Below are 14,146 nucleotides of genomic sequence, written 5' to 3'. Positions count from 1 at the left end.
CTTCAGATCAGCCAGAGAGAATATTGGAAAGAAATAAAAACTTTAATTAAAAGTAATGACTGGGTTGAAAGAGTCAGCCTTATAAAGTATTACTAGAGGTTGGCTTAGTTTTCTGGTGGACTGTAGTTTCTATACCTAATTTAGTGACTTAAGGGTTTTTTGTTTTTTTTTTTGGCTTAAATGCACTATATTAAGAAATCTTTTAAGAAGTTTTTTGAATTTGTCCAAGCACCTTTATATCAAACAATGCTATCTATTTATGATCTCCATTTTTTTTGTTTAAATAATTTTAAATGGCAATAGCTTTGGCTTGATTCATTACACTTTAACAAAGGGTGTGTGACAAGACTGATTAGAAAAACAATCCATAAATACATGAACAGCGTGAGTTCATAGTACTCTCAGCCAGAATTTATTTTTGCTTCAAACATTGTGTTTTGTTTTAATCTCCCCCATTGCGTTTGCTGCTCCAAATGGAAAATTAAGAAATATATATATATGAAACTGGTATAAGCCATTATTCAATCTTTTGCATTTCTAGTTAGTGGTTTGATTTCTTGACTGTCCATATAGAAACAGAAATGCAGAAGGAAACCAAAAGTCCTAAACCTACAGTCACTAAACAGATAAGATTTCCATTGCCCATGGAAAGACTGGGCAATGGACATTTAGGACCTTACCCGAAATGTTTCTTAGAACATGACAGTGTAGTAGTGTGTCCAACAATTTAGTGAACTAAGTCACCATTGTAGAAAAAAAGTATTTGTACTATATTGATAATACATCAATTTTACTATATCAAGCTATGGAAGAACTGTTGATGCCAGCTATAAAACTTTGAAAACAATATTCTGTTTAGAAATGACTCTACTTTCTGTTGTTTATAAAGATATCTGCATGAACCCAAGATATCTGGTTCTTAAAATTTCACAGTCCAGTTGCTCTTTTCCCACCTGAAATCACAGTCATGTTTGTGATATCAGAGCTCTTTACTCAGGAAAGTTTTATGATGTCATAAAGAAAGGGTTTGGGACTGGGTCATGCAGCTTTTACTCATAGGAGTAACCCTTACTCATAAGAGTAATCCTATTGACTTCACTGGATTATTTATGTGGGTAAGGAGTGAAGGATTGGTCCCTATGATGTAAAATTGGGAATAAGCGGCTGGAGAGCTTGGACTCTCCATTTTCATACAAACATACCTATTAAAAACAGATTTGAACAGTTGAAAGTTGGAGAGGTCTGTTAGATCATATTGATATTAACGCATAGAATTTTCATTGTCAAAGTACTTTATAAATATTTTACAAAGGCCCACATTTTAAAACTATTTAGGTAGTGCTGTGCTGAGTGTTTCAATGCTTGACTGATTCAGGAGCTTAAATCTCATTTTCAAAAGGGATTTAGGCACTTAGGAGTCTAAATTCCATCTGCATGTGGGATTTAGACTCCTAAGTGCCTAAATCCCTTTTGAAAATGGGATTTTGGCTGAGTTTGGGGTTGTAACACTGAGGGCAGCAATGTTTAAATACCCTTACAGATCTGGGCCTAAGTCTAGCGAGTGCTGCTCCCTGCAGGCGGTGGCTATGCCACTGGTAGAGCATATATCAGGCATTAAACAGATACTAGAGCCTAGTCAAAAGGTCAAGAGAAGAGACACAAGATGAAGGAATATAGGCTACTTAAGCAACATGATCTCTCAAAATGCTGTTTTCCATGTGATTTCCTCTGACCATTAAAGTGCAAGCTTGGTCTGCCATAGATGCTCATAGCTTAAAACACTTCAGCATGAGGATGCTCACATTCTAGCATATAGCGACTCTGAAAAACACCATTTTCATACCCCCCTATGTTATAATGTTCTTTTAACAGGTTAAAAGACGGGTTACCCGCTGCGGAAAAGTGTGCCCGCTATGTGGTTAAAGACTATTCATTAACCATCAGAGATGTTGCTGAAGAGGATGCAGGGAATTTTACTGTAACACTGAGTATACGACAGTGGAACTTGTATAAGAACCTAACCGTCACGCTCATTGTAAATGGTAAGTTTGCAGGCTGGCATCCACTTTGTTATTAAACACAGTGAAGGGTCAGATTCTCAGCTAGGGCTTGATCTTGTACAAGTCAAGTCAATGGGAAATTTCCCCATTTATTTGTTGGAAGTAAGAGCAAGCTCCTGGTGTAGATTGGCAGAGTTACACTGAAGCCAAAGGAACTGCATTGATTTATACCAGGTTGGGGGTCTGCCCTCCACAGTTACATTTTTTCCACATTACTTAAGTATTTTTAATACCTATGCATCTCACTGTACTTTTCCCCATTGGTGTTGTTTCAGTTCCTGAGGGGGTTTCAGTTTCCTAATTTCCCACTGTGCAGGATTATTTTACTTTCTTGATGATAGAGTGCAGTGGAAACTCAACTCCTTCTGACTTCTGGTCTATTTACACGTTTTACAGTGAAACCCCAGATTTATGAAAAAGCAGTGTCATCATTTCCTGATCCCAATCTCTACCTACTGGGCAGCAAGCAAGTGCTGACTTGCACTGTTTATGGTATTCCTCAGCCTACAATTACATGGATATGGCATCCTTGTAGACAAAATCGTTCCAAAGCAAGGTAGGACAGCTTGTTTACCTGTTCTGCTCCCACACTACAGTGATCAAAAGAACTTCTTTTTTTACAGTTGTAAAGCTTGCAATTACAGTAGAGAAATCAGCGGAGTTTGTATGATTTTGTATCACTGTCTTTTGTATTTTAACACATCTGGGCAAAATGCAGTTTCTTATGCAAAATATGCCAGAAGTGGCACCTTCTGCATCATTACTTTACAGTTGTAGGTAGAGCTGAGGGTACAAACTATTAGTGTTGTATATCATAGAATCATAGAATCTCAGGGTTGGAAGGGACCCCAGAAGGTCATCTAGTCCAACCCCCTGCTCGAAGCAGGACCAATTCCCAGTTATCGTACACTTCTAATCATGCATGCAATGATTAGAAGTGTACCATATACAGCACTAATAGTTTAGTATTAGAAAGCAAATGTACTCTACAATATGTTCTCTGCAAGGCTTCTCTTATAAATTCATGTTACAACAGACGAGTTCCCCTTTCTTCTTAAAATGCCAAAGGAATAATCTTCTGCAGAAACATTTTCAGGATATTTTGGATTCTAAAAGAACAAAGACAAATATACCTTCCGATATGGATAGATAGAAATAGATAGAAATACCATAAATCCACACATGCCCAGCTCTTACCTCGTTGTATGTTAGTAGTGTAAAACGTAACACCATCATAAAGACTCACGTGATATTGAAGTTCAGCAAATCTTTTGTATTCAAACCTCCTTCTCTAGCTTTGGTTTCTTTTATGACTAGTTTGAACACTGACTCATTTTGCCAAAACGTGGCCTAACTCATAAAGTCAAACAGATTCTTAACTAAAAATCCTTGACACAAACAATAGAATAATAACTACTAATGAAGGGTGCAACCTGCAAGATGCTGAGCAGTTACTGCCAATTACCAAAGCCCTTACGCATATGCTTAACTTGAAGTACATGAATAATCCTACAGACTTCAGTAAGACAACCTATGTTTCAAATTAAGCATATGCTTAAGTGCTTTGGTGGCTCATGGCCAGAGTGCTCAGCACCTTGTAGGATCACACCTTAATTTTCCCATCATACCCAGGGGTGAAAGTAAGGCGGTATGGGTTAGTACGGTGTCCTGGTAAAAAGTGGCCACTGGTCCCAATCCGTACAGCTGACTTTAAAACACTCAGCAAAGGACCCTGCTTAAAGCGCTGCCGTGGCAGTGCCCTAATGTCATTGCTCCTTTAGCGCCCCCCGCCCCCCGTCAGGCTGCCAGTGGTGGGGGGGCAAAAGGAGCAGCTGCCCCGGGGCCGGCTATTTAAAAGGGCCTGGGGCTCTGGCAGCCGCAGCAGCTGGAGCTTCAGGCCCTTTAGATCGCTGCTGGAGCCCCGGGCGGTACAGGCCAAGCAGTGCGGATGGGCTGGCTGGGGGACGCTGACCCTCAACCCCGCCCCTTCTGTCCAAGGCCCCGCCCCTTGGGGGGGGCGCAGAGCTGGCCTCCGTACTGGTAAGAGTTCCGCTTTACTTTCATCCCTGATTGTACCCTTCTTTAAGATATGCAAATGAGAATCATCTGCTGTACTATTCTCACCAATAGGTGGCACCAGAAATCTCTACATGTGCTTTAGTAAGGAAAAGTTGCAGTTCTCCATTTCACCAACAGTATTTCCTATATTTGTTCCATTAGAAGTACCAGTTTCAAAACTGTAATTAAATTTGATCTTTTTACTTGTAGGTAAGGCATAGGTTTAAAGAAATTACAATGGCTTTTTCACTGAGGAGTCCCTGGTGAAAGCCATATAGACTACGACATTGGATCCTTTTAATTTGACCTGAAAGTTTATCATTTTTTCATATTTTTATGTGAAATATAGGGTGGAATTGATACAAGAGTTGGTTCTTCTTGCTTGGGAATCAGAGTGATGTCCTATGTCTGCGCAACATCTCTCTCTCTTCACAAACACAGGACTGCACTACTATATAGTAGATCATATAATGAGAAATAAAACTTAATCATTTCTAACCCCTGAAGCCTCAGTTAATGAGATGAGAAGAAATGAGCTTTAACATGTGATCAAAGGATAAAAGCAACACATTAAATATCAGTCATGGGCTCTATTGCAAGTTTGTCTCCAGATCTGTTTCAAATGTGCTTTCAAAACCGTTGTTGCGATTCTCTTTTAATACTCCCCTTTCCTCCTTGCAGCCCTCATAACAAATAAAAAATATAGATGCTCCATTTTTAATACTTCACATATTATTTATGCCCTTTGAAATACTGGGTGAAAGTTAGTCGTCAGGAAAAGACATAGATACCTAAATAATTGGGGGCCCCTTGCTCCAAGGAGGAAGTAACCTGGCACAGCTTACTTCCCTCTCTGTGCCAGCTCAGTTGCACTGTCTGGTACATTGGAGAGGCAGAGCCAAGTCTTCACCCACTCCCTACCCGCCTGCCCAGGAGAGTGATTAGTGGCCCCGTGGCCACTGCTCTCTCCCTTGCATGTAGGGTGACCAGACAGCAAGTGTGAAAAATCGGGACAGGGTTGTGGGGGGTAGTAGGTGCCTATAGAAGAAAATGCCCCAAATATCGGGACTGTCCCTATAAAATAGGGACATCTGGTCACCCTACTTGCACAAAGACTAGCAATGCAGGTAGCCTGTACAGGGGAGTAAGGAAGTAGATTATGTCCCTTTACTGCCCTCTGTGGGGCACATAAAATAGCTCCAAACTGAGCTTTTAGTGTGTTGCCTCCCATTCCCGGTACATCACAAGTGATGCCAGCGACATCCTGATTGTCTGCATCTTCCACAAGTCCTTGGTCCTGTGGCAAAGTTGCTGCCCCAACACCCCCCTCCTGGCTTGCTCTAGCATTGCAGCAACTTTTGCCTCAGTTTCTCCCACTGTCCTTTGGCCACCTGGGTCTTTGGCCAGACCACTATATAAAGTCCTACCCCTTCCAGGGCCACAGAGTCCTGTATCACAGTCCAACAGAAATACTCAAAACAATTGAATCTTCAGCCCCACTGCTCAGCAGGCTGCCTCTTGCTCATGTGTGGGCCATGCCTAGTCCCAGCTCCTGGGCCTCCAACAACCCACTGCCCAGGGGCTGGCACATTCCTCCTCCCACTCAGGGGTTCAGACAGGATGCTGCTCCTCAGGGTTCCTGTCTCCTTTTCTCTGCTTTCTCAGCCAGCTTTCAGGGCTGCTTCTCAGAGAGGAGGAACAATCCAGCTCCTCTCCCCAGCTAGACTCACCCAACTCTTCATGCGTATCCCTAGCTTTCCGCCAGCGGGGGTCTGATAACTAAGTTGAGCCACCTCATCTCCAGCTGTTCAGGATGAGCTCTGTATGGGGTCTGGGAGTCGGGTGGGTAATTGAACTGTCACAGGCTGAACCTTTAAGGGCCAGCCAGCTTGTGACAGGCCCCAGTTAAGGAATGCACTGAAGCATGTGTTATGTCCCACTGACTTTCACTGGGACTTAAGGCTGTGCTTAAAATTATGCATGTGCTTCAGTACTTTCTTGAAAAGAGATGCTTTCCTGAATTTTGTCCTTAGTGTCTTTCCTATGCTGCTCCCTAACACATGGGCACTCTCCTTGAGCTGATCCATAAGACCATGACCCTTTCCTCTTTTCAGGCCTTTCAGACCCACTTAGGTGTGCTATCTATTAAAAAAGTAGCTAGGTGTTAATTGCTAGGCCAAGAGCCCTTTGGGGATTATTGATGTTTGGAAGGGAGGGAAGTAGTGTTGATTGTAAGTTTTATCCCTCTTCCTGCTCTATGACTTTTGCTTGTCTTCTCAAATTGTGAGCTCTTTTGGGCAGGCCATATGTCATACTCTGTGTTTAGACAGTGCATAGCACATTGTAGGTCCTACCAAAATACAAGTGAGATAAAATAATAATAGTTTATGTAAAGTGTGTGCATGGAATTTTGAGGTCCTGTTCTCCGCACTTTCCCTTCTGCAGCATGAGAATCCCAGCTGACATTGCAAGGGACAATTGTCCAGAAAGGCTGGGATTCTGGAGATTGTTATATCCTGTCAGTGGAGGATCGAATATGCATTCCTGGTGAGTTTTAGGATGTATATAGCACATGACAAAACACTAAACATTCAGTTGTCAAAACTAGGGTTGTCAAGCGATTAAAAAAATTAATCGTGATTAATCACACTGTTAAACCATAATAGAATACCATTTATTTAAATAGTTTTTGATGTTTTCTACATTTTCAAATATATCGATTTCAATTACAACACAGAATACAAAGTGTACAGTGCTCACTTTATATTTATTTCTGATTACAAGTATTTGCACTGTAAAAACAAAAAAAATAGTATTTTTTTAATTCGCCTAATACAAATACTGTAGTGCAATCTCTTTATCATGAAAGTTGAACTTACAGATGTAGAATTATGTGCAAAAAAACTGCATTCAAAAATAAAACAATGTAAAATTGTAGAGCCTGCAAGTCCACTCAGTCCTACTTCTTGTTCAGCCAATCGCTCAGACAAACAAGTGTGTTTACATTTGCAGGAGATAATACTGTCCACTACTTGTTTAAAATGTTACCTGAAAGTGAGAACAGGTGTTCGCATGGCACTATTGTTGCCAGTATCGCAAGATATTTACGTGCCAGATGCACTAAAGATTCATATGTCCCTTTGTGCTTCAACTACCATTCCAGGGGACCTGTGTCCATGCTGATGACAGGTTACGCTCGATAACAATCCAAAGCAGTGCAGACCAATGCATGTTCATTTTCATTATCTGAGTCAGATACCACCAGCAGAAGGTTGATTTTCTTTTTTGGTGGTTCGGGTTCTGTAGTTTCTGCATCAGAGTGTTGCTCTTTTAAGACTTCTGAAAGCATGCTTCACATCTTGTCCCTCTCAGATTTTGGAAGACACTTCAAATTCTTAAACCTTGGCTAGAGTGCTTTAGCTATCTTTAGAAATCTCACATTGGTACCTTCTTTGCGTTTTGTCAAATCTGCAGTGAAAGTGTTCTTAAAACGAACAACATGTGTTGGGTCATCATCTGAGACTGCTATAACATGAAATATATGGCAGAATGTGGGTAAAACAGAGCAGGGGACATACAATTGTCCCCCAAGGAGTTCAATCACAAATTTAATTAATGCATTATTTTTTAATGAGCATCATCAGCATGGAAGCATGTCCTCTGGAATGGTGGCTGAAGCATAAAAGGGCATACAACTGTTTAGCATATCTAGCAAATAAATAACTTGCAATTCCAGCGACAAAAGTGCCATGCAAATGGCTGTTCTCACTTGCTGGTAACATTGTAAATAAGAAGAGGGCAGCATTGTCTCCTATAAATGTAAACAAATGTGTTTGTCTTAGCGATTGGCTGAACAAGAAGTAGGACTGAGTGGACTCATAGGCTCTGAAGTTTTACATTGTTTTGTATTTGAGTGAAGTCATGTAACCAAAAAAAATCTACATCTGTAAGTTGCACTTTCACCACAAACAGATTGCTCTACAGTACTTGTATGAGGTGAATTGAAAAATACTATTTCTTTTGTTTATCATTTTACAGTGCAAATATTTGTAATCAAAATAATGTACACTTTGATTTCAATTACAACACAGAATACAATATATATGAAAATGTAGAAAAACATCCAAAATATTTCATAAATTTCAATTGGTATTCTCTTGTTTAACAGTGCAATTAAAACTGCGATTAATCGTGATTAATTTTTTTAATCATGATTAATTTTTTTGAGTTAATCATGTGAGTTAACTACAACTAATGGACAGCCCTAGTCAAAACCTCTCTGTGAGGTAGGTCAGCATTACTATATTTAGTTTGGAAACTGCGGCACAGAAAAATTAAAGCTAAAATTTTCAGACTTCAGATGTATAAAGTTAGGTATGGAGCTCCAGAGTTTGCCATCTACATAAAATTGGCCTCATTTTCAAAGATGCTGACCACTGGTATCTCTCCTAGTGAAGTCCGTGGGAGCTGCGGGTGTTCCCCTTCTCTGGATTTAACTGCCTCACTTTAGGTACCCAAGACCTCTATTAGTGTCAGCTTTGTGTAGTTAGATCAGCCAGTGCCTGTTTATATGCACAATGTGAAGATTTGAACACTCCACTTGATAAACCCACAATTATTTGTACTACAGCGGTTACTATAGCTCCAATCAGGGATCAGGACCCCATTTTGGTAGCATCCTCCATACATATAATAATAAAACAGTCCCTCTCTCAAAGAGCTTATAGTCTGAGCCCAGTTTCTGCAAAGATTTCTGCATATGATTAACTTTACCCAATGTGAGTAATGCCATTGAAATCAGTGGAACTACTCACAATGCATGACATTAAACACATGCTTACATTTTTGCAGGATTGGGGCATAAAGGTACAAAAATGGAAACCACTTGAAAATGTGGCTGTTTCTTTAAATCTTTATTCCCTCAGTATTTCTATAGTTGAAATTTAAAACATATTGCAGTATAGTCCTTGGATTCTGTGTATTGTTTTAAGATCATGCAGATACATTGATTCTATGTGATTAATCATGCAATGAACTTAAGTAACTCACCTTTGTCAATTATGTGGGCTAGTACCAGCAGGATGGCTACATTTAAGCCTGTTTCCATAGTTTCCTGATGGCAAATTAAAGAATGGGATTTTTAAAAATTGTTCTAACATTGCTCAACAAGTTTGTCTTTATGGAATCGAGGGGGACAAATAATGTAATTAAAATGTCCCTGTTTTTCCCCTACTTTGCTCAGATTAACTCATTTACTACTAAGGAACTTGTTCCTATATATTTTTCAAATTTCTGGTGGGATTTTGTCCCTCCCAAAACACTAGTCATATAAGGACAAGGAAAGACCCATCTGGGGATAAGAGAAAAGGTTGTTTTTGAAGCTCACCCAAAACTAATGGGCCCAGAGAGAATGCAAATCAATGGAGAGAACAAAATGAGACTAAAAACAGAGGGAAATAGAATAATAAAAACGAATGAGAAAAGCATGTTGTTTTAAAATGTTGATTTTCTCTGGAAAATCTTTCTCCAGCCTCAACTCACCCCAACTAAAGTAATGAATGTGTGTTAATATCCCATAGCTAGATCAGCCACTGCTCATATACATCTATGTGTTTCATCCCAGCATCAGATGTATTGGGGAGAATCCCCAACAGTTATTCAGTGTAGGTCGGAAAAGGCAGAGCAGTCCCAACAGTACAAATCATCTTCCCCAGCATATTTATACCAAACCTGAGTTGTCACCTCTAGTCTCATTTTATCTAGCGTCTGAATCTCCTCTGTCAGATTCAGGGCCAAAGGTCCATGGCTTCAGTGGAGCCAGGCTGATTTACCTCAGCTGAGCTTCTGGCCCTTCTTCTCCACAAGTCTCATTCTGGGTGGAATTAAACAGGTGCCATAAGCAGTGGTGTGCAGAAGTGTTTGCTGTGGGACGCTCATTCAAATCAATGGGAGTCATGCCTTGAAGCTTTAGAGGTTAGCGTCTCAGTGTGGAACACCTGCTCAAAATGACTGATCCTGCAATGTGCCCTGCAGATTTGTGTTTGTCTTACATTTATCTGGGCAGAGGTTGCCAAGGAAGGCACAGTGGGATATTGATATTGTTCAGCACAATCACTGGTTTCCTGAGCACTGACATGGTGTTATTCTTTGGGCGTTTCTGTCTCTGGACAGTTCCACATTGACCGTGGACAGTTGAAGAGATATCCTCATCATGTTCTGACTGAGTTTCAATTGATTTGACCCGTCTGAACCTGTAAACACACACAGCACTGGAATGTTATCTTGGATGGTTTAGCTCCCTCTCCCCCTACCCTTCCATTATGTTTAGGCTCAAACAAACTGAATACCAAGTGAATAACCTATGCCAGCTCCCCAGAGAGCAACGCTGCAAACACAGCAACATTATTATGTTGAATGAGTTTTGTTTTCTTTGAATGCTGGTTACTATTTTGGAGGTATCTACAAAATATTAGGCACTGGGAAAGTTGGGGCCTGATTCTCCTCTCTTACACCACTTTTAGCCTGGTTGTAGGTCCATTGTGTTCAATGGAGTTACTGCTGATTTAATACAGAATAAGTAAAAGGTTTAGGCCCTCTGAGTGAAATTCTCATCCCTGCTTTGGCCCTTTACACCAGGTAAAAGGGCCAGAGCAGCATAAAAGGGGCCCTAAAAGTCCCAGATCTGGGACTTCCCTCACTTGCAGGAATTGAGACAGATAGCTGTAGGCTGTACTGAGAGAACACCCTCATAAGCCCTAAGCATACATTCTTTCCCGTGCACTTTGGGAAAATGCAGTAATAAAGGATTGAGAGTCTTGTGCCTGCCCATAGAAATCATCCACGTGGGATTCCCAGCATATTCACTACTGTTGAGACTGTGGGCAGGAAAAGCTAGGGCTCTTTGATGAAAATAAGAACGCTCAGGTGCAACAAAGGAGGGCCATGTGTGATTGCCAGTAGATGGGATGATCTGGGTTAATGGATGGCAGAGGAGCGGATTGACCCTATTCAGTTATTATAGCCATTTTAAAAGGTAGTCTTTGTCAGAAAGCAATCAGAGAATTCAAGGTACTCAGCACCAAACTGCAGAAAAGAACATCAGTGCTACAGAAAAAATAGATTAAGGACAAGACAGGTTAGTTTAGTTGGAAATTGGCCTGAACTAAAACCCTGGATCAGAACACCCCAAGAGTCTTCAATATCTGAACATGAATCCTATCTGCACTTTGCAATGGCCCTTTTCTATATAAAGATTCACCTGGCAACCTCTCTTCCAAAGCATCCCCTGAAGGTGAGAGTGATCACCTTCTAAATGAGCTTTGAGCTCATTTCTACATAGGTGGCCCTCCTACACCACAGTGACGGGCACCTTCCAGAGACAAAGAGATGTGAGCAGCTCACACCCAGGCAGAAGCTTAGAGTTTGCATTGAGAACAGCCTAGGTATAGAAGGCCTGATCCTGCCCTCGTGGAAATAAGTGGCCAAACTCCCACCAACTTCAATGGGACTGGAAGCAGGCCCTGTGTGCAGAGACAGTCTAATTGCATTTGTACATTGCTTATGTGGGTATACTAATAAAGGGTTGAAGGGCAGAGTCATTAGGATGTGCTTGGATAGATGACTGGAGGAAACTAGGGTTGGAACATTGGTGAGGTATGTAAAATTAACAAGTAAAGAACAAATGTTAATTGGACTTAATTAGAAATGTACTGAAGCACCCAAATTTAATTGTGGCTGTCTGCAACCATGGATGCCCATTAGCTTGTCCACAGTGTCTGTGTTGTATGCTGTTCCCTGTGCCACCTTCTATTTTCAGGAAGGGAGGAAGAGATGGCAAAAGTAGGTCAGATACCATTAAATCAACAGGTAGTTCAAGAATGCCTTTGTTTAATTTGACACGTGGCCAGATCCTCAGCTGGTCTAATTTTACATCAGCTGAGGATCTGGCTGATGGACTCTATGGGTCTGATTCTCATTTACACAAAGGAGCCTTTACGTTATTCTGGTAGCCTAAAGTAGGCTTAGAGCAGGTGTATATATATATTTTCCCCACTTAAATGCACCTTTACATTGGCAAAGATGTGTAAAGAGATCTAAGTATAAATGAGACTCCTGGTCTACATTCTTCACTCATCTTTTTAAAAACGTGCACGCATACATGCTATGATGTGTCGGTTTGCACGTAGCATGGGCAGAGAACTGAAATTCCCATTAAAGAATTTTAAATCAAGTAAAGAGAATGAGAAGGAGCCTCCCAACTGAAATATTTTCAGCATTGCTTCACACTGAACAAATGAGCAACTAAAGCAGGTCATCCTATACTGTAGGCTTCCATTGTGAGCCAAAAATTGATGTTCACTAATGAGCAGCCACTTCTGTCCTGTGGAAATTACTAGAAAAGTGCCCCTGGTCCTTTATGTGCATCTTGCAAAATAATCCTTTCAAATATTTTACCTATAAAATGCCCTGAGAATAAGACCTGATGTATTTGTCAAACACAGATTTGCTTGTTTTTGTATATCAAGGCTTGGGATAGTTTGCCATTGTCTGTCCTTCTTGTAATGATACAGTAAATGTGGCAAACAATTATTTCTGATGAATCTACTGTGCATATTGTAAATGCTATCAAAGGATTCATTATGTGCCTTAAATGAACCAAAAGTTTGATCGTTCAAATTTCAGCAGTACTAGATTTAAAATAGCTCTTAATCAGAGTTTCGCAAGTCTAATAAAAGAATGCTTAAGCACAAGATACAAGATGTTGCCAAGGTCTTTTTTTTTTTTTAATTAGAGATGAATCAAACCACGCTGGTTTAAAACACACACACACAAAAAAATACAACAATGTCCCAGATATCCCAGAGGACTGTTACTGACTGTTATTAAACCATAATGAAAATGCATTTGGATATTGTGCAAATAATACTTTGAACAAACAGCCCTTTTGAAAGTTCAACCAGTTGAAAATGCTCGGCCACACCGAAGAGGATTCCCCAAGTTAGAGATAGATGCTAACTCTGGAACACACAGAAACTTTAAAACCAGTAGGACTCGTAACGTATGCTCGACTCCTGCACTGCTGAAGTCAATGGAAGCTTTGCCATTTGCATAAGTGGTTGCAGGATCAGACTGTATCTGTGCTTAAATATAATTATTAATGTATTTATCATTATATTTCATTATATTAAGCAAACCTTTCTCAAAATATAGTGTTAACATTCTTACTCCTTTGTTTTTATTCCCTCTCCCCCTTCACATAGAATAAAAGTAAACTGCTATGTCTGTCGGTATTTTTTCCTCACCCTTTTCCCTGTCTTTCCTCTAATTAACATTTTCCTTCTCCCCTCTAAATATCTCCCTCTGTTCAGTCTCATTCTCCTCCTTTTTTGTGCCTCTCCTTGGGGATGGCTTTTCCCCTCCTCCTACATCCAGTGCCACAATTGACTCAGAGTTGCCCTAAGTCCTCTACCCAAAGCCGTGTTGAGGGCGGACCACCCGGCAGGGCACTGGCAGCAACTCAGTTTAGCAGTGGCTCTTTGTCTCCACTACCGCTCAGCTGTTCTCTGGCGAATGGAATTGACATTGTCTGGTGAGCAGTACAGGGAGGGAATTGCTGTCTAGAGCCAGGTATCTCCAACCAGCACCACTGGAACACGGGAGAGGAATTCCAGTATCCTTCTTAAACCTTGAGTCAACATTGCCCTGAATGGCAGCTCTGTTTAGTGATAATACAAGTAACCCATAGGTTATTTGGGTGGAGGTGAGACAACTGTGCCATGCCAGATAATCTGGAGAAGTGTAGTGTAGGAGGAAGAGGCTCTCCTCTTCCTGGACAGCAATAAGCTTGGTCCTGTATAACGGTTTTTTTGTGAGGATGGAGATTTCATGATGATCTGGGTCCTGGAAGGATGCAGATACAGGGCTCTGCATCAGGATCTAAGTGGGGTCTTTTGACTGCATTCTTGACTGAGCAGAACGTTCTGTTTGAGTAGAGAAAATAGACTAGCGTAGCAGGCACTGAACAACAT

At 40.8% G+C, this 14,146-nt stretch overlaps 1 protein-coding gene across 3 annotated transcripts in view; it reads left to right on the top strand.

The window, feature by feature from the left end:
* FLT1 (fms related receptor tyrosine kinase 1) overlaps nucleotides 1-14,146 on the top strand; it is a 138,791-nt gene that overhangs the window by 45,615 nt on the left and 79,030 nt on the right. For all 3 annotated transcript variants that reach the window (XM_073340752.2, XM_073340742.2, XM_073340762.2), the window contains 2 exons: nucleotides 1,873-2,042; nucleotides 2,457-2,616. In XM_073340752.2, coding sequence (XP_073196853.1) covers nucleotides 1,873-2,042; nucleotides 2,457-2,616 — 330 coding nt within the window. The remainder of the gene's footprint in view (nucleotides 1-1,872; nucleotides 2,043-2,456; nucleotides 2,617-14,146) is intronic.

Source organism: Lepidochelys kempii, chromosome 1 (genome assembly GCF_965140285.1).
Source record: "Lepidochelys kempii isolate rLepKem1 chromosome 1, rLepKem1.hap1, whole genome shotgun sequence".
Classification (NCBI taxonomy): Eukaryota; Metazoa; Chordata; order Testudines; family Cheloniidae; genus Lepidochelys; species Lepidochelys kempii.
Note: the sequence above shows the minus strand (reverse complement) of the source record. Positions and strands in the feature narration are given on the sequence as shown.